This window comes from Artemia franciscana, chromosome 2 (assembly GCF_032884065.1).
Source record: "Artemia franciscana chromosome 2, ASM3288406v1, whole genome shotgun sequence".
NCBI classification, from domain to species: domain Eukaryota; kingdom Metazoa; phylum Arthropoda; class Branchiopoda; order Anostraca; family Artemiidae; genus Artemia; species Artemia franciscana.
In genome coordinates, this window is record NC_088864.1 from 18,049,282 (window position 1) to 18,072,974 (window position 23,693).

At 33.9% G+C, this 23,693-nt stretch overlaps 1 protein-coding gene across 1 annotated transcript in view; it reads right to left on the reverse strand.

The window, feature by feature from the left end:
* Positions 1-23,346, reverse strand: part of LOC136038061 (centrosomal protein of 97 kDa-like) — a gene marked incomplete in the record, with an annotated part of 130,706 nt that extends 107,360 nt beyond the window's left edge. The window contains 3 exon segments of the mRNA XM_065721023.1: positions 514-672; positions 6,148-6,293; positions 23,217-23,346. Coding sequence (XP_065577095.1) covers positions 514-672; positions 6,148-6,293; positions 23,217-23,238 — 327 coding nt within the window.
* Between the last annotated feature and the right edge of the window lie 347 nt (positions 23,347-23,693).

Consider the following 23,693-nt stretch of genomic DNA (forward strand, 5'->3'; position numbering starts at 1 on the left):
TAGCCCTTGTTGGACCAACTAAAACGAGGCTTAAACCTTCTATTTTAAATTAACTGATACTAAAGCATGGTTTCATAAATACTAAAAATTTCGAATTGATCAACTGTCCAATCTGAATAAAAAAAATTTCAAACTCTGGTTGTCCAGAAAAATTAGAATAAATATAAGTTTTTTGCATATAAGTAACTCGAAGGCAGTTCTATTGACATTAATTAAATCATGCCAAATAGATTTATTTAGGCTCTTAGGAAAAATAATTTTTAAGTTTGTGCTTCATTTTCCCTTAGAGGATAGTTTACGTGTCTTTGTTTTCGTTTCTATAACATATATTTAGTAAAGCACAATAGACTTAAAAAACAGAAGGCTTTAAAAAGAAACTGAATTTAGTATTTCAAAACTGAGATTCCTGATATTATTTTCCAAAGAATGTATAAGAATTTCATTACCTAATCAATTTGAACAGAAGAAATTGCATTTGTGAAATCATATTTTGGTGTGTTTAGCGAATATTACCTTAATATTATTTCCAGAAAGATTTAAATACGTCAAATGTGTGAGATCTCGTAAACCTTCAATGGCTGCTATGTTATTGTGAGACAGATTGAGATGGCAGAGGGAATAAAGCCGGCCAACTCCGTACATTCTGATAAGTTGATTGTGAGAAGCAGATAGCTAGAAAAAGGCGTTAGTTGGTTAGTAACAAATGAAGCACATAAAGAGAATAGAAAATTTAATAGAGAAGAATCTTCGGTGCTTCAATTTGAGTGTAATAGGGATTATAGTGCTTTAGGGACTAGCGCCACCAACAGTGCAGCCTTTTTCACTAAAGTGAGAAAAATCCCAAACAACCTATATCTTAAGTTAACTATAGTTAAACAAGATCTAACTTCTAATTTGAAGTCTAAATTTATTTCAATTCAATTGCAAACTTCTGAAAATGAAAAGATTATTGTTCTTAAAACTATTTTTCTGGATTACAATGTATTGCAAAAGTAAAAGAACAAAGATGAAAACTAAATAACTAAAAATTTATTTAAGTGTTTATAATCAGTTTTTGTGATGTTGATGGGTGGCGCTGAATTATTTCTATTTTTCTAAGAGGTGAACTACAGATTTCCCTCTTATTACTCCCCATATTCGTTAGAAACATTTGCAAGGATACATGTGTCATACCTTTAAGAAGGAGAATAAAAAGCATATTCAATATATAGGCATACCCAAACATCAATCTACAGAATAAGAATACCCCATGCTGGCTTAATAAAGAATCACAGGCTAATTAGTTACAGTTTAAACTGTTTTATTTAATCAGCTTAACACAACTTAGCTATGTATAATAAAACAGCCGTTTTAGGTTTTTTTATATTTATTTTTGTTATTTAGCAGAATATAACGAATTTGCTAAAAGAATCTTGATAAGTTTGAACGTTCCATGATACTATTAGTAAACATAGTATCTAATCGTTAGAATAGTAGAGGGTAAAGTAGGTAAGTAAGAATCAAGGCACTAGACCCTCATGGTCAAAACCAGCGGTGCTAATCTCCGTTTCATGGTCCTTCAGTCAGGAAGTGCAATGGGGGGTTGCAGGCCAGCCATTCTGTGCTTTCGCACACCCTTCCTGCTAACCTTCCCCAGATTTTTCCAGGTACCAATTACCCAAATAGAGTTGGGTCGACTTTGACTGAACTTACAGAGTCACGCCACCGACCTTCGTCCCAAGCCAAATAAACGGTCATGCCAGGAATCCAAAGCGTGCCCCTTGAACAAACGATTCCCAACCCAGAACGGCAACCATTTAACCAGGAAGCTAGTAGAGGGTGTAAATATTAGTCTACCATACTTGCACACAAAAGAAGGGGGGGTGATCAAAATAGTCAAAACCTTCAGGCGAACTGATATTACCTTTTGAAGTAAAGATTAGAGGTTGAGATTTGAAAGTTAAAAAAAAGTATGCCAAGTATGTAATCCTGATTTTTGCATTTTATGAAGTTTTCTCTTTATCTACCACGAGAATTTTCAACCAATGGCGAAGATCCTCCCTGGTAAACCTTCACACAGAAAAATAAAGAAAACCTCTCTAAAAAAAAGTTTACAAAATTAATAACCAAAAATACACTTCTATATCTTTAACTTCTTTTTAAATATCTAGAGGCCACCCTCCCCTGACAAAATGCTTAAATCAGGTAAGATTATATCTGCTGTTAACTTCCTGAGTGAAGGCATGGTAATACGAGTGAGTGAAACTCAACCAAAATTGTGATTTTATCAGTTTTCTCATAGTTGGAAAACATTGAATTAAAATATGTAGCTAATAAACTAAGATCTTGCAGGTTACAGTCTATCTAACCCATAATCTACTGAACATCCATGCCGATGCATATTTCATCCCCAATAGTATTATAAGCATCATGACATAAACATTTTATGAAAATGGCATAGAACCAAATTTTATAGAAGCCTATATGGAAATTCAAATTTCATATAAAATTGTATGCAAACTTATATTTCATAAAATTAAAATTCGAATTTAAATTTCATAAGAAAAATGTATCAAGCTGAGCTAAATATTTAGAATATAATGGCACGGAGGGTAGAAAAAAAAAACCTACTATAGGCCTAGTTAGTAAAAATACACCAGTGCTAAGTCACTTGGGCCATAACTCATCCTCGTCCCACCCTATTTGAAGCTCTTGCTTAGGCTACTTCTCAAAAAACCCCACATAGAATTTAAGGTGTTTAAATTATGTCCCAATGAAGGATGTCGAGTCTTTCTTTGGCTTCCTTATGCACAACAGAGCATGACTAATTTGGGGATACAGTCTTTATCAATCTAAAGGACATATCCCAGCCAAAAGAAAACAGAGAGTTAAAAAAAAACATTCTCATCCTTTTTACTCCCTTTGTGGCTGTACGAGAATCATGCTGATTTACATCTCAAAAATGTACATATATGTCAATCTCAAGGAATGTAACGTGTATAAAAAAATGTAAATAACACCTATCAAATAATGGTTTTGGGTTAAAAAAATACACAACAAAAATTCAAGCATATTTTTTTTTTACATGGAAGTAGCCTACTGGGAAGGAATGCTTCTTCTTACTTTCGTCCCTAGTATTCGTGCCACTCTTTCATGGAGCGTAAAGTGAGTGGAATCGAATCACTTTGTTAAGAAAAATTTGGCAACTCATCGCCAAGATCTACAAGCTATACCTAAAATCTTCCTTAAATAATTCCTATTAAACGTAGGGCAGAAATCAAAATGGCGAAAATTTAATAACAATAATCAAATGAGCAAAAAGTTAATAAGCGGAGAGATTGACAAGTTTTTATTATGGAAATCATTTAGCTGTCATATATTTAGTATACGATTCTGGTCCTTATTCAATTTTAATTATAAACATACCAGTGAACTTGAGGGACAATTTTGTATCAACATTTTGTATTTTAATTCAATTTTGAATTAAAAACTGGCGAAAAACTAATTAAAAACTAATTAAAAACTGGTGAAAAACTGGCTGAATTCATTTTTTTTTCTTAAAAGAAAAGACTAAACTTGCCATCTCAGAAAACAAATAGATAGCATTATTGCATATGTACGTACATAATAAACATCTATATATAAGCTAATAAACGTCCATATATATACATATATATAAATATTTATATATATATATATTTATATATATATATATATATATATATATATATATATATATATATATATATATATATATGTATACATATATATATATATATATGTATACATATATATATATATATATATATATATATATATATATATATATATATATATATATATATATATACATATATATATATATATATATATATATATATATATATATATATATATATATATATATCATAAAGCTAGTGACGGTTAATTGTTAATGATGGAAATAATAGAAGCATAATTGATCTGATTACGGTTCAAATCTTTCTAAACAGATTTTGAATTGAAAACTAATAGATGATCATTCCCCTCTCCTAGTATTCATGCATTAGGTGGAGTAAATTCCATGAACTATTGAGGTAAGAAAGCATTTTCGTTTCTTTATGTAATTAAATAAGAAAACTAGTTTTTCTAACTGAAAGTAAGGAGCGACATTAAGACTTAAAACGAACAGAAATTACTCCGTATATGAAATGGGTTGTCCCCTCCGCATTCCCTCACTCTTTACGCTAAAGCTTTTAATTGTTTTAAAAAGTAGAATTGTGGCAAAGAGTCAAACTTTAGCGTAAAGAGCGAGGGATTGCGGAGGGGACAACCCATTTCATATATGGAGTAATTTCTGTTCGTTTTAAGTTTTAATGTCGCTCCTTACTTTCAGTAAAAAAAAACTTGTTTTTTTATTTAATTTCTGAATGTTTTTGAATTAATGCATGTTTGATTTTGGCTCTCCGCACATAAATTATTAAAATGAAATTTGTATATTAATTGTTTTGGGGGCTAAATGGCTTTCTCTTAGTTTTGATCAGACGATTTTAAGAAATAAGGGGTGGGGAAGGAGGCCTAATTGCCCTCCAATTTTTCGGTTACTTAAAAAGGCAACTAGAACTTTTAATTTTTAACGAACGTTTTTATTAGTAAAAAATATACGTAACTTAAGAATTAACTTACGTAACACACTTTTATATCCTTATATTTTTATTATGTATACGAGGGGGTTTGTACCCTCGTCAATACGTCGCTCTTTACACTAAATCGTAAGTTTTGTCCCAGTTCTTTAAGAATGACCCCTGAATTAGAAAGCCCGTAGAATAAATAGTTGAAATTACTAAAAATACTTTAGCATAAAGAGCGAGGTATTTACCTCCTCCTAAAAACCTCGCTCTTTATGCTAAAGTATTTTTAGGACCCCTCATATGCGTAATAATCTCTGTTTTGAGTTTCAATGTTACTCCTTACTTTCAATTGAAGAAACGTTTTCATGTGTATTTTTTCATTGTTTTTTATAGTTATGTTAGAAAATCCTGCGCCCTTTTCATTGAATTTCTCTTCCCCCCTGACATATTCCTCGAAGGAAAGATCCTCCCACGTAGCCCCTTCCCCTCAAACCCACCCCCAAACAAAAAAAGCCCCCTGGAAACGTCTGTACACTTCCCAATTACCATTACTGTATGTAAACACTGGTCAAAGTTTGTAACTTGCAGCCCCTCCCCCAGGGATTATGGGGGAGTAAGTCATTCCTAAAGACATAGTTATTATGGTTTTCGACTATGTGGAACAAACTGGCAATCTCAAAATTTTTATCCGTTGACTTTGGGAAAAAATGAGCGTGGGAGGGGGCCAAGGTGCCCTCAAATTTTTTTGGTCACTTAAAAAGGGCACTAGAACTTTTCATTTCCGTTAGAATGAGCCCTCTTGCGACATTATAGGACCACTTGGTCGATATGATGACCACTGGGAAAAAAAAACAAAAAAAAAAACAACAACAAACAAACAAATAAACACGCACCCGTGATTTGTCTTCTGGCAAAAAATACGAAATTCCACATTTTTGTAGATAAGAGCTTGAAATTTTTGCTATAGGGTTCTCTGATACACCGAATGCGATGGTGTAATTTTCGTTAAGATTCTATGACTTTTAGGGGGTGTTTCCGCCTATCTTCCACAATATAGCAAATTTTTTCAGGCTCGTAACTTTTGATGACAAAGACTAAATTTGATGAAACTTATATATTTAGAATCAGCATGAAAATCTGATTCTTTTGATTTATCTTTTAGTATCAAAATTCCGTTTTTTTAGAGTTTCGTTTACTATTTAGCTGGGTCGCTCCTTACCCAGCTAAATAGTAAAAAAAAACTAATTGCAAAAAAAACTCTAGCATTGAATTATATAATTTTACTCTGGTTCTTGTGATAATTTGATATACATTCTTAAAACTACGTAGATGAGATGATATGTGAAAAGACTAAACATTTGAAAGATTTAAATGCGATAATAAATGAACACAAAAAATGAATATTTGAATACAATCAGGTTCAAAACCGCGAAGTACTTATTTTTTTTTTTTGTTACTAGCCAACAAAATATCGCGAAGTATCAACTTCCCTTAAATTGCTTATAGATAAAAAAGCGAAGTTTCCTTCTTAAATACAGAGAGCCCTTTCAAGACTTGCCTTTTCGAGACTTCCATAAGTATCAACATTATCCAGTCGTGCAAGATCATTGTGGTCAACAAGAAGGGTAGAGCAGCCAGCATGAACAGACTGAGCTGGGTCAATTTTCTTTATCCTCTTTCTTCGAATATCCAAGACTCCATTTTCTACAATGAAGAATAAAAAAGACTTAGGATTGATTTGCTATATCCTACATTCATAGAGGAGAGGGGGGGGGGGTCTCATCGTATAGAACTTTGGAGAGACTGTTTATATATTTTGGCTGAATACTTTTCAAATCTTTCTCAAGAGTTAAGATATTTTCTAACATTTGTTTTTATTTTTTATGGAAGACTAAAAGATGGCCGACCCCCTCCCCTGGTATTCACGAATTGCTTGGATAGACCTCAAGATGCACTAAGAATGTTTCTCCTGAAATCTTGCATTAAATTACTTAGAGTAACAAAAACTAGTATATTTGGAATAAATATGAATTCTTTTAAAATTTTAAAGTAGTTAATTGAGCTTTGTAAATTGAATTTTTATCAATAAACTCCTGAAAATTTCTGAAAGTCTCATTCACCTAGATCAAGTACTTTTTTTTAATTAAATATCAACAAAAACAGTACATAAACTGATCATCTGCCATACATAAGTTTGTTCAAAAAAGGGGTTGTTGACCCTACTATGTAATTAAATAAAAAAAAAAACTTGTTTTTTTAACTGAAAGTAAGGAGCGACATTAAAACTTAAAACGAACAGAAATTACTTCGTATATGAAAGAGGCTGCTTCCTCATCAACGCCCCGCTCTTTACGCTAAAGTTTGACTCTGTCTCTCAATTCTTCTTTTTAAAACAGTAAAAAACTTAAAAACAGTAAAAAACTTTTTAAGTAAAAAACTTAGCGTAAAGAGCGGGGCGTTGATGAGGAAGCAGCCTCTTTCATATACGAAGTAATTTCTGTTCGTTTTAAGTTTTAATGTCGCTCCTTACTTTCAGTTAAAAAAACTTGTTTTTTTTTATTTAATTTCTGAACGTTTTTGAATCAATGCATGTTTTGATTTTGGCTCTCCGCAGAGGAATAATTAAAACGAAATTTGCATTTTTTTTTTGGCTAAATGGCTTTCTCATAATTTTTATCGAATGATTTTGAGAAAAAAAGAGCGGGGGAGGAAGCCTAGTTGCCCTCCGATTTTGCGGTCAATTAAAAAGGCAACTAGAACTTTTAATTTTTTATGAATATCTTTATTGGTAAAAGATTTACGTAACTTATAAATTAGTTTACGTAAAGAACTTTTGTATTCTCATATTTTTATTACATATATGAGGGGGCTCGCCCCCTTGTCAGATCCTCGCTCTTTACACTAAAGCTTAAATTTTGTCACAATTCATTAAGAATGACCCCAGAATCACAAAAGCCGTAGAATAAATAGTTGAAATTACTAAAAATACTTTAACGTAAAGAGCGAGGTATTAGGAGGAGGTGAGCCCCTCAAATGGGTAATAATTTCTGTTTGTTTTAAGTTTTAATGCTGTTCCTGACTTTCAGCTGAAAGAACTTTTTCACATTTATTTTTTCATTGTGTTTTTAAATAATGCTAGTAAATCCTGCGCTCCCTTCATGGAAATTTTCTTCCCCCATGACAAATTATCGAGGGAAAGTTCCCCCAGCATATCCCCGTCTTCTCAACCCCTCCCCCAACCAAAAAAATCCTCCTGAAAACGCCTGTACACTTCCCAATAACCATTACTATATGTAAGCATTGGTCAAAGTTTGTAACTTGTTGCCCCTCCCATGGGGACTGTGGGGGAGTAAGTCGTCCCCAAAGACATAGTTTTAAGGTTTTTCGACTACGCTGAATAAAATGGCTATCTCAGAATTTTGATCCGTTGACTTTGGTAAAATAATTAGCGTGGGAGGGTACCTAGGTGCCCTCCAATTTTTTTGGTCACTTAAAAAGGGCACTAGAACTTTTTATTTCCATTAGAATGAGCCCTCTTGCAACATTCTAGGACAACTGGGTCCATACGATCACCCCTGGAAAAAAAAAAAAAAAACAAAAAAAAACAAATAAACACGCATCCGTGATCTGCCTTCTGGCAAAAAATACAAAATTCCACATTTTTGTAGATATGAGCTTGAAACTTCTACAGTAGGGTTCTCTGATACGCTGAATCTGATGATGTTATTTTCGTTAAGATTCTATGACTTCTAGGGGGCGTTTCCCCCTATTTTCTAAAATAACGCAAATTTTCTCAGGCTCGTAACTTTTGATGGGTAAGACTAAACTTGATGAAACTTATATATTTAAAATCAGCATTAAAATGCGATTCTTTTGATGTAGGTATTGGTAACAAAATTTTATTTTTTAGAGTTTTGGTTACTATTGAGCCGGGTCGCTCCTTACTACAGTTCGTTACCACGAACTGTTTGACTACCTTCTAAATTTTGAATTGACCAACCCTATATACCTTCTGTTTAGATATACTTATGCCTGCCTATTCAGGGACCTCCAAGTTCCAAATGGTTAAACCTACAGTAAAAATTTAAGTATCTATAAACACCCACGTTTTCATTCTATCTGAAAGTATGGATCTATTGAAAAATATAAGGAACTGGCAGAGGAAAGTAAGAAGTACCACATTTATTTACTGAAAAAAAAAATCCATGGGACATGCAGTTCGAATTTGAAAACCACTGGTACAGTTTCTGAAACTGGTGGTTCTGGCACAATTTGATGGCACTCATTATGACCTAAAGCAGAGAGAGACAAGCATTATGCAACTAAGATTGGTTAGATACGTTCAACACCCTGTCTTGGCCGGATTGCTAGGCTCCAGTGACCAGCTCATGGTAATTTTAGGGTAGCAGTTTTTCTTCCTCATTTGATTCCATGTTCTCCCATTGCCTTTCCTGTGCTCCTTAAAACAAAGTTCATCAAAATGATCTATGTAAATAGAGATAGAACAAAGTCTTGCTTAACTCGTGATTTAATACGAAAACAGCTACCTCCCACATTTACCACCTAAACAGAACCAGTGTTATTATCTGGTAATATATTATATGTATTATCTGGTATACTATACAAGGATAAGACATTTGATAAAGCTCTTCTATCAGCCGAACCGAACGCTTGCTCGTAATATATAAAAGCTGATGACTAAAGGCGTTTGATGACTTAAGCACTTCTCAATTATTAACTTAAAGTGAAAATTTGGTCGTCATATCCTCAACCTTTCCTATAACCACACAGTTCTTCTCTTAAAACTTTGTCTTACAGCATCTCTCAGTCTAGAAAGTATCATCGTACTAAATAATTTGCTACCTACAGAGACCAGTCTAATGCATTTATAATTACTATACTTACTCTTATCACCTTTCTTAATCAGGGGTTCAATTAGGGTTTTCCTAAAATCGCTAGATACTTCTCCCTTTTCAAAAATCATATTCATAATCTTCATTAACTTATTTATTTTTTAGCCTCATAGCCACCATATTTAAGAAACTCATTTACCCACTATCAGCAGCTAGGGCCTTATTATTTTTGATCCTTTTAGTACTGTTGCTAGTTTTTCCTCAAAAAATAAATCTTCCCTCACATCCAAAGTGTCAAGAACTTTTTCATTTTCCTTTATATCTGTTCCTGTAACTCTATCCTAGTTTAGCATATTTTCAAAATGTTCTGCCCAATCTCTCTTTAATTCTTCGCTTATCATTAAATTGTGGCCCCATTCCTATCTTTAATTAGGAGAATTCAAGATTGACTACTCCCTCTCAATTTATTGAAATACAAGTACAATATTTTACTATATTAATAATTGTCTAGCTGCATCTTTCAGATCCTCAGCAATTTTATATACGGTTCTCCACTTCACATCACTTTATTTCATAATTTAATGCTCCCTCCACTTTCTTTACATTCTTCTTATTTTCATATGATCTATAACTCAGATAACTCTGTACAAGCCCCTTCTCTTCTCTATTAAACATAAAGCCTTTCCACTAATATTCCCAGTTATGTTCCTAACTTTCTTCCCTAAGACACCATCAGCTACTTCACAAATTATTTTCCAAAAATTAATCCATACATCTTCTACACTGTCAAATTTTAAACTCTCAAATTTAGTATTCAACTGTTGCTGGAAATTTTATTTCAAATTCTCGTCCTGGAGTTTGTCAATGTCATAATTTCATGGAAGGTAGTTACCCTTCAAAAATATCAGCTTTGAATCAACCCTAGACACTACTAGATTATCTTTACTGTTAAAACCAATAGCAGCACTCCTATATACCCTAAAATTGTGATTTAGCTAACAAGTATTTCAAATAAGACATAATGTCATAGACAGCAATGTCTCTGAACATTGCAATTCGTTTTTCAGGCTAGTATTGTGTAGGCTACCTGAAAAATACTTGAACATGGTAAAATTTACTAAAAAAAGTACCATATTATTTTCTTTTGTAAATCACTAAATTCATAGATTTTTCATACTTCAATTTTCTTAAAATATGGCCTGATGGGCGTAGGATTGCAAATTCAATGTGCTAACAGCTTTGCTACAAGCTTCTCGGGGTAACCAGAATTATCAAACTCACATTTCCTGTCCACCCCTACTGATAAAAGCAGGCTAATAGCTTGGCTACAAGCTTCGCAGGGGACCGAGATTATCAAACTCACATTTCCTGTGCACCACTACTGATAAAAGTAACAGCTTGGATTCAAGCTTCTCAGTGGACTAGGATTATCAAACTCACATTTCCTGTTCATTCCTACTGATAAAAGTAATAGCTTGGCTACAAGCTTCTCAGGGAACCAGGATTATCAAACTCACATTTCCTGTTCATTCCTACTGATAAAAGTAATAGCTTGGCTACAAGCTTCTCAGGGAACCAGGATTGCCAAACTCACATTTCCTATTCACCCCTACTGATAAAAGTAAAGGCTTGGTGACAAGCTTCTCATGGGACCAGGATTATCAAAACTCACAATACTTGTTCACCCCTACTGATAAAGGTGATAATGTAGTAGGGTCTTTACAGAATTTGCAGATATAACAAAGAATTATATAAAGAATGGATTCTTTACTTATCAGATTAGAACTTCAGAAATTTTCAGGCAAAAGTTTCTGTCATATTTGGTCAAAACTTGGAATGGTTTAAGGAACTAAAATTCTCATGAAGAAACCAAGATTAAAAATTCTGTTTTAATTGATAATGTAAGAATTGAAAATTGGCTCCTTCAGTTGTCATTGATGTTATTAGTATTGAGTCATTCACGAGTGTCATTTTATGCTCTGGGTTGATTCAATATAATAGCAGGTTATTATGCATGTCTCCAATCTTTATTGTTTTATGATTATTAATTATATTTGTTTTTAGTATGGCATTTTTGTTTCTTATACTTTTTCTCTTTTTGCAAACAGCCTTTGGCTTACTGTAGTTTTATTCAGTATATGAAATAACGCTCTGGGTACTGTCACAACGTTTGTTCCTAAACCTTGAGCATTTTCTATGATGACCAGGGAAATGAACTAGAAAAGCAGTTATTTGAAGAATCATAAAAAGTGATTAACCACATGATCGGCATACTTGCTGGAATCTAAGCTTGCTGTAAATGAAAAATAAAATAATTGAAAAAATGAGAAGTTTTAGAGATTTATCTTAAACCATTATTACTCTAAATGGGCCTATAGAATAAAGAAACTAATTTCTAACCAGCAAAAATTAGATCTACATTGCATTGGCAACGTGAGGTGTTACGGTAACCTTTTTTCTGCTTCGCCGAGCAAAGTGTTGCGAGTGAAACACTTTGGTTTTGTTTCCTCGCTTCGATTAAACGCTGAAGTTGTTAACCCGTAAGAATCTTAAAATAAATACTAGGTACACCAACTCGCAAAAGTTGCAAACCCCTCATTGCAACTAGCAAAAGTTGCAAACCCTTCATCGCTGAAGATGATTTTAGCCTAACAGCCGACTATTACATACAACTCCCCTACATGTCTTACCACTGGAACCAAATTGGTCTTACCATCAAATACACCAGAAACTAATACTACTTACACCAACTAGCAAAATTTGCGAACCCCTCATTGCCGAAAATGATTATGAGCTAACAGCCGACTGTTGCTTAAAACTCCCCTATATGTTTCACAATTGCTATCGGCCTATTTTTGGTTTCAGTGTGTACCTCACTACTGAAGTTGTCAACACCTTTAAACTTTCAAACTAGTATATCTCATGAAGGAGTTTTTCTACCAAAAAAAAAATGACATATACTTTGATCAGCACATCAAGAGCTACCGACTGCCGTCAAAGAAAAAAAAAATCTATCTGTCTTACTTCAAAAGTTGACTTTTTTGCCGTAGGCCAAGTTTCTAACGTCATCACTAAGAAAGGAGCAAAGGATAAACTCTAATTTCTTTAGAAATGAGAGAACTTTTAAAGTTTAAGAGGTACATCTGACACCATTTCTGTATTGGCCTATTTTTGGTTTCAGTGTGTACCTTACTACTGAAGTTGTCAACCTTTTTAAACTTTCAAACTAATATATCTCATGAAGGAATTTTTCTACCAAAAAATGGATTATATGTACTTTGATCAGCTCAGCAAGAGCTATCGACAACCGTCGAAAAAAATCTATCTTTTTTGTTCAAAAGTTGCCTTTTTTGCCGTAGGCCAAGTTTCTAACGTCATCACTTAGAAAGGAGCAAAGGATAAACTCTAATTTCTTTAGCAATGAGAAAACTTTGAAAGTTTAAGAGTCACATCTGATACCATTTCTCTACCGCAGTCCCAAGTGTAAAAAACCGAATGATAAACTCAGCTGAAATCACGAACAGAAATGGGTAGAAACAGTAGATTTTCGGCCCTAGGCAAGAGTTCTACGACGCTTTCCGAAATGCAATGCCATATTCATCAATCAAGCATAAGGTCCATACTTTCCGTAAAAACCACAGAGGTTAGATCCTTACCACTTTCTAGGAATAAGATAAAATTAGGGTGCTAGAAAAAAAAATCAACAAAACCAACGTGTTGCTCTCACAACACAATTACAGATAAAACGAAATGCTCAATATACTAGATAACAGTTTGTTTCAGTTTTTATAGAAGAACCGACAGTCTACTTCTGCTAATAATGCTAATACTGGATCAGTATTCACAGCAGGCAGCAGCAACTAACAAATTCTGACATTATTACTATATTATATATATATAATATAGTATATTATATATATATACTATATTATATATATATATATATATATATATATATATATATACTAGCTGTTGGGGTGGCGCTTCGCGCAACCCCAACACCTAGTTGGTGGGGGCCTTCGCGCCCCCCCCGCGCGCGTAAGTCGTTACGCGCCATATTAGTTACGCGCCATTGTAGTTGTGTCCCTATGTCCCACCTGTGAATATAGATAGATAGATATATATATATATATATATATATATATATATATATATATATATATATATATATATATATATATATGTTTTTAACTACGTAAAACTTGCGAATATACAACATTCTTTGCTGTCCCATTGTCTGTGCATATAAATAGATTGTCAGGTTTACCGACTCTTGAACATGCAACATATAATGGTCCATGGGAAAACAATCCGTATTCAGATCTATACCTCATGATTCTAATGATTGCCCTTGAGCTTTGTTGATGGGGATTGCTAATCGACCATTCCCTGAGTCGCCATCGTCATTTATATATCCCCCTGTGCACCCCGGCGTCCCCTTTGTAGTTATGTCCCTGTGTCCCGGTCGTCATTTATATTCCCTGTGTCCCGGTCGTCATTTGTGTCCCGGTGTTCCAGTCTGTGATTTCTCTTTGAGTGTCCCAGCGTCATTTATATTCCTTGTGTCCCGGTGTCCCGGTCGTCATTTATATCCCCCTGTGCCCCCCGGCGTCCCCATTGTAGTTGTGTCCCTGTGTCCCGGTCGTCATTTATATTCCCTGTGTCCCGGTCGTCATTTCTATCCCGGTCTGTATATACATTCGTTTTTTAGTTTTGTTTTTCTCCTTTATTTTTTTCCTTTTTTCTTTTTTAGTTTATTTAGATTTTTAGATTTTTTAGTTTTTTTTATTAGTTTTTAGTTTTTTTGTAGTTTTTACCATTTTTTTAGTTTTTTTAGTTTTTTTTTTTTTACTTATGTCCTGGTCGTCATTTATACTCCCTGTGTCCCGGTCGTCATTTGTGTCTCGGTGCTTTGTTGATTGCTAATTTATATTATATTTATATTTATATTTTTTATATTTATTAATATTTTTTTAGTTTTCTTTTTCTCTTATTTTTCAGTTTTTTCCTTTTTTTTAGTTTTTTCTTTTTTAGTTTTTAGTTTTTTTTTGTTTTTTACCTTTTTTTAGTTTTTTTAGTTTTTTTAGTTTTTTAGCTTTTTTAGTTTTTTTATTAGTTTTTAGTTTTTTTTTTAGTTTTTGCCTTTTTTTAGTTTTTTCAGTTTTTTTTAGTTTTTAGCTTTTTACCTTTTTTTAGTTTTTTTTTAGTTTTTTAGCTTTTTTAGTTTTTTTTCTTTTTAGTTTTTTTTGTAGTTTTTACCTTTTTTAGTTTTTTTTCTTCTTTTGTATTAGTGTGAAATAATTCAGACGTCATATGCGGACAAACACGACGTCACTCGACAGACAGACAGACAGACATAACCCACAAACAACTTATTTTTATATATATTTATTCATATTTTTTTAGTTTTCCTTTTCTCTTTTATTTTTCAGTTTTTTCCTTTTTTTTAGTTTTTTTCTTTTTTAGTTTTTAGTTTTTTTTAGTTTTTTACCTTTTTTTTAGTTTTTTTTAGTTTTTTTAGTTTTTTAGCTTTTTTAGTTTTTTTATTAGTTTTTATTTTTTTTGTAGTTTTTGCCTTTTTTTTATTTTTTTCAGTTTTTTTTTAGTTATTAGATTTTTACCTTTTTTTAGTTTTTTTTTAGTTTTTTAGCTTTTTTAGTTTTTTTTTCTTTTTAGTTTTTTTTGTAGTTTTTACCTTCTTTAGTTTTTTTCTTCTTTTGTATTAGTGTGAAATAATTCAGACGTCATATGCGGACAAACATGACGTCACCTGATCCATCCACAGATCCACACACAGACAACTTATTTTTATATATATAGATATATATATATATATATATATATATATATATATATGTATGTATATATATATATATATATATATATATTATATAGATTATATTTACTGTTATATCTAAGAGACCTAAGATAAAGAGGTAAAATAGCTTAATTTAGAAAGTAAGGAAGTTTATGCAGTAGAACTTCAGTTTAATGCTTTTCATTATCCTGAAAAGTCGCGAAGAAGACTTTCTAGAATAAAGCTAAGGCTTAAGTTTGGGCCAAAGAAGGTAGTTTCAAGCTTCTACCTTGTATCCCTTCTCTAATTGTAAGATTCAAAAGGAGAAGTTCTATATATAATGGCTTATTGTTGTCCTGAAAAGCAACTTGATTTAGATTGATGAAGCTTATAGGAGTGAATCTAAAGCCGAACTACATCCAGAGCCAGGGTCTTTTAAAGCTCTTGGCCAATTAAAACCACTTTTAAAATAAATAAAGTAATTTTTGACCAATTTCTAAAGCTTAGAATATTGCATAGAAGATGGGCGAATCTCAACATTTACAACTTTGTGACTTAATGCTCTTGCTCAGCAGGGTCACCAGCGAAGAGGGAAGTGGTTGACAGCGCCATCAGTCTTCTCCAAGTAGCCCTGTCCAGGGCTTAGGATGGGACCTCATTTGGGTTGATGTTGTGGCTGAGCAGGCGTTGGTTTATTATATAGGCCCATCTAGTGCGTCGCCTTCCTTGAGGGTGTTTCCAGCTGTTTTTCGAGGGATTGAAGTCCAAGATGATCCTTGCAGGGATACTTAGCGTGAGATAGAGTAGGTGGCTCTTAGAGAGTGGGCTTCTGCTTGGGTAAAGAGGTTCGCCAACTTGAAGGTCTTTACAATCTCAGTAGTGCGATCTCGTCATACCATTTAAAGCCTTCGACTCGAAGCAGGTGTCTAGTCTGAACGGCATCAACCTTTCTTAGCTGTGTCTGTGTTATCGGCCATGTCTCAGATGAGTACAGCATGATGCTTGAGACTGCATCAACACAGAGCTTGCCTTGTCTGATCTGGCTGAAATTTCGGTGTCAAGTGCGCCACTTCAGGATATACTAGATCCAGGATATGTGAAATGCCTTACCACATCGACAGCTTGGCCGTTAATCTCAACAGTTGAGAGTGGCACTGATGCAGTCTTTTCTATGGGCATGATCTTTGTTTTCTTCCAGTTGATTAGCAGCTCAACTCTAGAGGCTATGAAGGAGAGCGTCACAAGTGCAGACTTAAGTTGGTCGAGATTGTTACTAAGGAAAGCTACATCGTCCACTAAGTCAACATTGGACAGTCCTCCCAGCATAACTGATGCCGAAAGGGTGGGCATGGTGCGTCTTGTTCAGGATATGGTCGATGACGCAGATAAACAGCTCAGGTTCAGCAGTGCATCCTTGCTGTACTCCATTTTGTATGGGAAAGGAAGAAGAAAGCTTCCCGTTAACCAGGACGGCGCTTTCTGTGTTGCTGTAGAGTTCTTTGAAGAGTCTGACTATCTTTGTGGGTAGGCCTGCAGCTTTCAGGATTAGCCAAAGGGACGGTCTGTCAACAGTGTCAAAGGCAGAACAAAAGTCCATGAAAGCTATGTAGGCTTTTTTGTTAAATTCCACAGTCTTCTCAATGATCTGACCGTGTGAATCTGTTCAGTTGTCAATCTTCCTGGCATGAATCTGGGCTTGTTGAGGCGGCGCAAAGCATGTAGGAAACTTGTTGCTCAGTAGCAGCATTGCAAACAGCTTTCCAGGAGCAGACAGTAGGGTGATACCGCAGTAGTTACTACAGTCAATCTTGCTGCCCTTGCGCTTAAGCGCTGGCACAAGGATTCCTTTCTTCCAGTCTGATGATATAGCTTCAGTGCGCCATATTATGCTGAACACCATCTGCAGCCAGAGTATCATTGCAGGGCCACCTGTTGTGAGTAGCTCAGAAGTGATGCCACAAGTGCCGGCTGCTTTATTGTTCTCAAGTTTCTTTACAGCCGATCTGACCTCCTCAGGAGAAAATTCGTCACCGTCGGGGGCAGCAGTAGCTTCTGCAGCAGCATTAACAGAACAGATTCACATGGTTAGACAGATTTGAGCAGTATATTGAAGTGTTTCTTCCATAGACCAAGACATTGGGACTGATCGCATATGGTTTCTCCATTTGCTGCTTTCAGGCTTGTGGACGCCATGGTGTGTTGGCCAGTCAGCTCATGCAAGATCGTGAATGTTGCGCCTATGTTTTTCTTTTGGGCAGTTTGCTTGAGCTCAGTGGCTTCGCCTCCTATGAAGTCTTTCTTGCCCTTGTGAAGCATAGAGTTGTGCTGTCTTTAGAGTGTTATATCTCCTCGTAGTCTTGCTTTCTGTCTCTGCTCAATCACTTTGGATGTCTGGTTGCTAATCCACTTTTTCTTTTTTTGCTGCTTCAAGCTCACAACTTCTGTAGCTGCAGTGAGAACCTTGAAAGTGTTCCACACTGACTCGTTTTCTGAATACCGCTGGAGGGCCTCAAAGCGGTTAGAGACCTGACCCATATATTGCTCTCAAACCAAGGGATCTTGCTTCATTCGAGAGGTGTCTATCTTCTCGGAGGAAGAGGAGTTACTCTTGTCGGCCATCAGCTGGAGTTTGATCCTTGCAGAAACAAGACGATGGCTGGTATTGCCAAGCTCAGCATCTCTGTATGAGCAGCAGTTCTGGACAGACGAAAGCCAGCGTCATCGTACAATGATATACTGACTCTTCCTTGCCTTTCCAATTTGATGAATCCTCTAGGACAAAGGGACATACCAAGAATTTGACACAGAAGACAGCAGATACCAGATACTGCATCAACTATTTTTCAAATAGAATGATTGCCCATTGGAACAATCTTCCTGATATTGCTGTCACTACTCCCTCTGTTGACAGTGGCGTCGTCAAGGGGAGGGGGAGATGGTATTTACCCCCCAATAATCTGGAGAAAAAATTATTAAGTGATTTTAAAACTGTTGCTTTTTTTAGGTTTTAACTGTGTTCTTTGCTTAGAGCAAATAACTTTTTTATTCGTTCATGCTTATTTTTAATATAAAAAACGTGAAAAATAGGGGTACATTATGCTTCCTAATAAGTTCCATATTGGTATTTATACAAATATACCACCTTCAAAACCTTATCATCAAATAAATAGGTGAGCCTATTTAATGGCAAAATTGCGAAAATGTAATATACATTTGGACCAGGAACTTCCTGTTCCTCCATGTTTGTTCAGGTCAAATTGTTTCCCCTGATAGGTAAGGGTCTTTTACTTCCTAAAACCTATCAGCTCAATATAAAGTTTTCTTGTTTTAAAACTTTAAAAAATGGATATGAATAAACCGTCTACATTTGCAAATAGAACAGAAATGGAATCACTGAAAAACAAGAAATCACTGAAAATAAGAAATTGTTTTTCATTGAAAAACACGAAAAGAAATCATCAAAAAAGAAATAAGACTTAGTACTCTTTATAATAATATTTTCACTTTAGCTAGATAGGTCAAATCAATTGTAGTTTAGACATGAAATTTAGTAGGGGTGAGGGATCACGTCCAGGAATCATTGGATTATTTTCATTTTTTACTTCCAATGTTTAAATCAAAACTCCAATATAGCTCCAAATTCTTCTAATTGCAACTGAAACAACTAGTGAGCACTGATAATGCCCTATTCCTTGCGTTTTGGATTCACATTCTAAACCATAAATGCAAAACTGCTTCTGTGTACAATACCATGCTGATCTCTCATTATTGTTGCTTTCTTACATATTTCTTTTAACCAGCTCAAAAAAAAAGAATGTGCTAAAGATTATTGTTGTTATTGTATTCACATTTCATGTAATGCCAGTTCTACTTAAGTGGCATTTATCTCTGCATCATCATGCAGTAGAACATGTCAGCTTCAAGTAGGAATTTTTTCTCACAAATGAGAAATTTTATACTCACAAATAAGCAGTACCAGCCCATACTCTTCATCTATTGTTATCAGTTTTAATATGCAGCAATAGGAGACCAAGCTTCACTTGGTAAGAGAATAAAAAAAAAAAAAAAAAAAAAAAACGTTCAGGGTCCTTTTCCTTTTTCCAGAAATGTATACCTCCAATACCCTCATTTACACAAAGAAAACTTTCACGTAATTTTCTAGATTTCCTTTTTTAACTAAGAAACAAAGGGGAAGGTAATTTTCAAACTCTAGGCATCAATATTTCCTATCCAATTGGCATCCCTGGTAAGTTTCAATTAATTTAAGGTTTCTAATCCAATGCTGCCAAGATGTGTTCAGATTTCTTAAATATTCCTAATCAAACAATGCTAAGATGAATAAGTTAATAATTCACACATTTCTTCCAGATATTTTAAATTAAAAATACTGTTTCTATTTCAAATGTAAGGAAAAATTGTTTTTTTTCATTGGATAACACCCTTTTTAGTTATTTTTTATTTAAAAAAAAAAGAAAAACAATCTAAAGTACTTTTTGGGTATCATATTTCATTTTATGATTACCTTATAAAGTTAAATTTACAAAGAGCAATTATATATAAAAATTAGTTTATAAATGAGCCCATGATTAGCTTTCCATGAAGTCCATGTGTCCAGCCCAGCATTTCCATTCTAAAAGTCTCACCCAAATTGCACTTTTAGTGCACCTTGTGGCACTTTATGACAGCTTTATTGAATCTAAGCATATTAACAAGGATAAAATATAAGATTTGTCTTATATGAGACCTTAAACAGCTCTCTGTGATGTTCTAGTACCTTGATAGCAACAAAGAAAAATAAGAGGACATATCACTGTTGCCCATGTAGGAATAGATGTTGTTTTCTTCTTGTTCAATAAGTATTGTGTAGTCTGCAATTTTCCTTTATAAGGTTTTAACAATATTTAAAAGATGTACATTTTGATTTCCTAAGACACATCATTTTCAAATCACATGAAACTGAATGATACAATGCATGAGGCTGCTGGAATAGTGTAGTTCACCTGAGATTTCGTCTCCTATGATAGGTGTAAGAGTTGAAGGAAGTGGAAGAGGATATACACTTCTGAACCAACTAAATGCAGATGGCCTTAGTAAAAGCTGAGTTCACTACTTAATTTAAGTTTATTGATATGTGTGCATTGTTTATTTATGTATCCTGTAATATTTTGAGTTTAACTGAGCATTGTCATTGCTAGACAGTAGTTTTTCTTCATTTTTGCTTGAAGAAAGATGTTCTATTGGAGACTTAAGGAAGGAACAGGCTATCTTTACCTTTTTAACTGCTTGGTACAAACCCCCCATTAGGTGGAGTTCTTATGAAACCATTAGGCTAGTTCTTATGTGGCCCCAGGATAGGAACAGCTGGGCTGCTATGTATTATGTAGATTCTTAATTCAGAATACACACATCCTTATGTTCAGCAATGTAAGATAACCAAACTTTCAGTTCCTTAACCGATTCTGTAAAAACCACCTTTGTCCAGCTCTCAACTTTGATGTGCTTTATAACATTTTCAAAATATAATTTGTACCAATTTTAATTGGTTCTAACAGATTAATGAAATCAGTAAAGGGTAGAACTCCTTACTTACTTCCTTTGACTCAGATCTAACTTTAAAAATCAACAGAAAGTAGAACAAGAAGAAAAAGGTATTGAAAAGGGATTTGATTCCCATCTATGTCTTCTCACAGTATCACAAGAACAGAAAGTGAAGACAATCTTAACAGTGAAAGCAGCTTGACTTTGACCCAATTAATAAAGAAACATGATCCAATCAATGGTTCAAACTCAGCTTTGGCTCATATTTGTGATGGCCCCTTCTGACAAAGAGGCTTGATTTTCCCTTAGACTAGTGGGAGAAAATTTGGAGCAGAGCCAGCAGAATTTCCTGACATCTTTAAAACACATTTAGGCTTGTGTTTCTTATAAGTTTTCTAACACCCTTTTCTCAATAGGTGGTTTTAGATGAAAGGGGTTGAGGGGGCACAAGGGGAATGGGTGCAAAATTTTTAGTGGCAAAAATTTGCAAATAATCTAACATTTACAATCGTTTTTTTAGTTTTTAGAATATATTTTTATCAAAATAAAGCAAAAGTCAGAGTTGGCAGTAAGTTACTTTTTATCTAATATTCAACATAATCACTCACACTATATTAGATATTTTGGTAAATGTTTAGTTTCATCACATGCTGTCCAAAATGAAAACTATGCTACAAAGCAGCATAGTTTTCATAATATAGCACTTATAAATGCTAATTCTAGAAGCGCATCCATTTCTGGTTGACCCATTTCCTCCATGAGGCAAACTAAAAATGCATAAAGTGGGCAGGGTTTTGAAGCCAAGAGAAAAGTTGGGGTTGTACAATATGAATGAAATTATATTTTAAATACTAATTCCAGTCATCACTGGTAATTTCTGTACTCATGCTTCCATTAATGCTAATATCCAAGATGGTTCATTTACACTTTTGAGTTTAAATTAGCCAGCTGTTTCTGAACAATTGCAATAGGCTAATAGCTGTTGTGACATTGGCCTATGACAAAATTTGAACCAGTAAATCATAGCAATTAGTTAAATATTACAAAAGATAGGCAGTGTAATGTCCAATTTCACTTACAGGTAAAATTACATATAGAGCAAAGTATATTAGTCCATGAGCCCTGGGGCACTGAGGCAAGGTCTGATTGGTTCAGCCTTGTTTGATATGGTCATAATGTTTCATCATTACAATCCTATTTTCTGTAGAAATTGGGGTTAGTCAAGGGTAAGCTTCTGTGGAGTTAAAAGTTTGAAGGGATGATATTTTTTTCTTTTGTGAGTCTTTTTTATTTTTTTGAATTACTCCATACAGCTAGATTTTCATGATTGCATATTGTTTTTATGTCATTATTCATTCATTTTATCCAATTCAACATTTCCCTTGGCTTCAAAACCCTGCCCATTTTACACATTTTTAGTTTTGTTAAAGGGGGATCTTAGAAAGCTAAAAAATGGATGAACTTTTGTAATAATGACAAAGAAACAATATGCAATCAGGAGCATCTTGCTATATGAAGTAATATACATTTTCTACAGCTTGTGATGAACCTAAAGCTTTACTGATATTTTCAGCCTATAGAGAGTAAACAGCTTTACAGTAGGTTAATCCATGAAATGAACAACAAAAATATATTATTTGGGCTATATATGTCTATCAGAGGGGGGGTGCATTGTCAGGGTAATGACTATATTGTTGAAAATGAGCATTAAATTTGGAATCTAATGGAGCCTCTCATTTTTTGTTTCATGCTTGTTTTGTACACATCCTTGGGATAGGCCTATATAGTACCAGCAGGGGGTGGGGTGGTGGATCATCAAAGTTATACTTTAATCATCAAAAATGGCAATGTAAAAATGTCTTTATTCTTGTTTTCTTATGTCTCCTTCTGGAGAGCCATTACTCTACATATTTATAGCTAGGCTACTTCTTGTTTTCTTAGAATGTGGTTAGAGTAAGAATAAGAAACTTTTAGGGATGGATCTACAGACTAAAGCAGGCCATAGCATACTTTGAGGTACATAACTCTACTTCTTCTCTCTCAAGAGGGCCCTGACCTTTGATGACTTTAAAAAAATTGTGTTATAAAATAGAAACCTTGCAAAATAGATCTTCTGCTTAAAATAAGTACAAAAAAACATTTCCAGCTTCACTACATTGCTCAGTCCTAATTTGTGAAGTTTCAAAAATCTGTAAATACATTTACAAAATTAAAAAAAAACATTGATATGACCTAAAATTCATCTCAAATAACAGGAATTGCATTTTCAAAACTAAACCAAAGAAAAAGAAACTGATAGATGAGAGTTAGGGTAAAATATTGTTATGCGGAATATTCAATAGGCTAGGTAATTTCAGAAGTGGATTCATTACTGAAAGTTTCATTTTCCTAACCTAGCAAAAAGTGGCTAAACTAGAATTTTACCAAGTTTACTATTACCTAAGGTTATTGTATCATTCATATCAGAGTTATCTTTTATTATTGTCTTCCTTTTCTCTAAAAATTTTGCATTTTCAGAATCGCTTGTGTAGCTGAATTTGAAAATCTTGCTACTCGAAAATCGAAATTTGGAACAAACTACTTAGAGCCGACTAACACTTGTTAATACGACATATTATTTACACGGAATATAATGCTTTTTTCATTGTTTTCAGCCACGAAAAACTTACTTAAGGACATTTCCATTGGTCAAAACAAGTAGGAATTAGTTTGAAAGAAGAAATTAAACCCAATAAAGCATTGAAGAAATTAAAATGAACTATGGAGCAAAACTGAAAACAAACCACCAATGAATATGACTTTGTGGCCGCTAAAACGTTTAAAAATGCTCAATTCGGCTTTATGCCTCACTGAACACACAAAAAAATATATTTTGAAAATAGGCTCCCTTGTTTCTTTATAACATCATTTAAAATA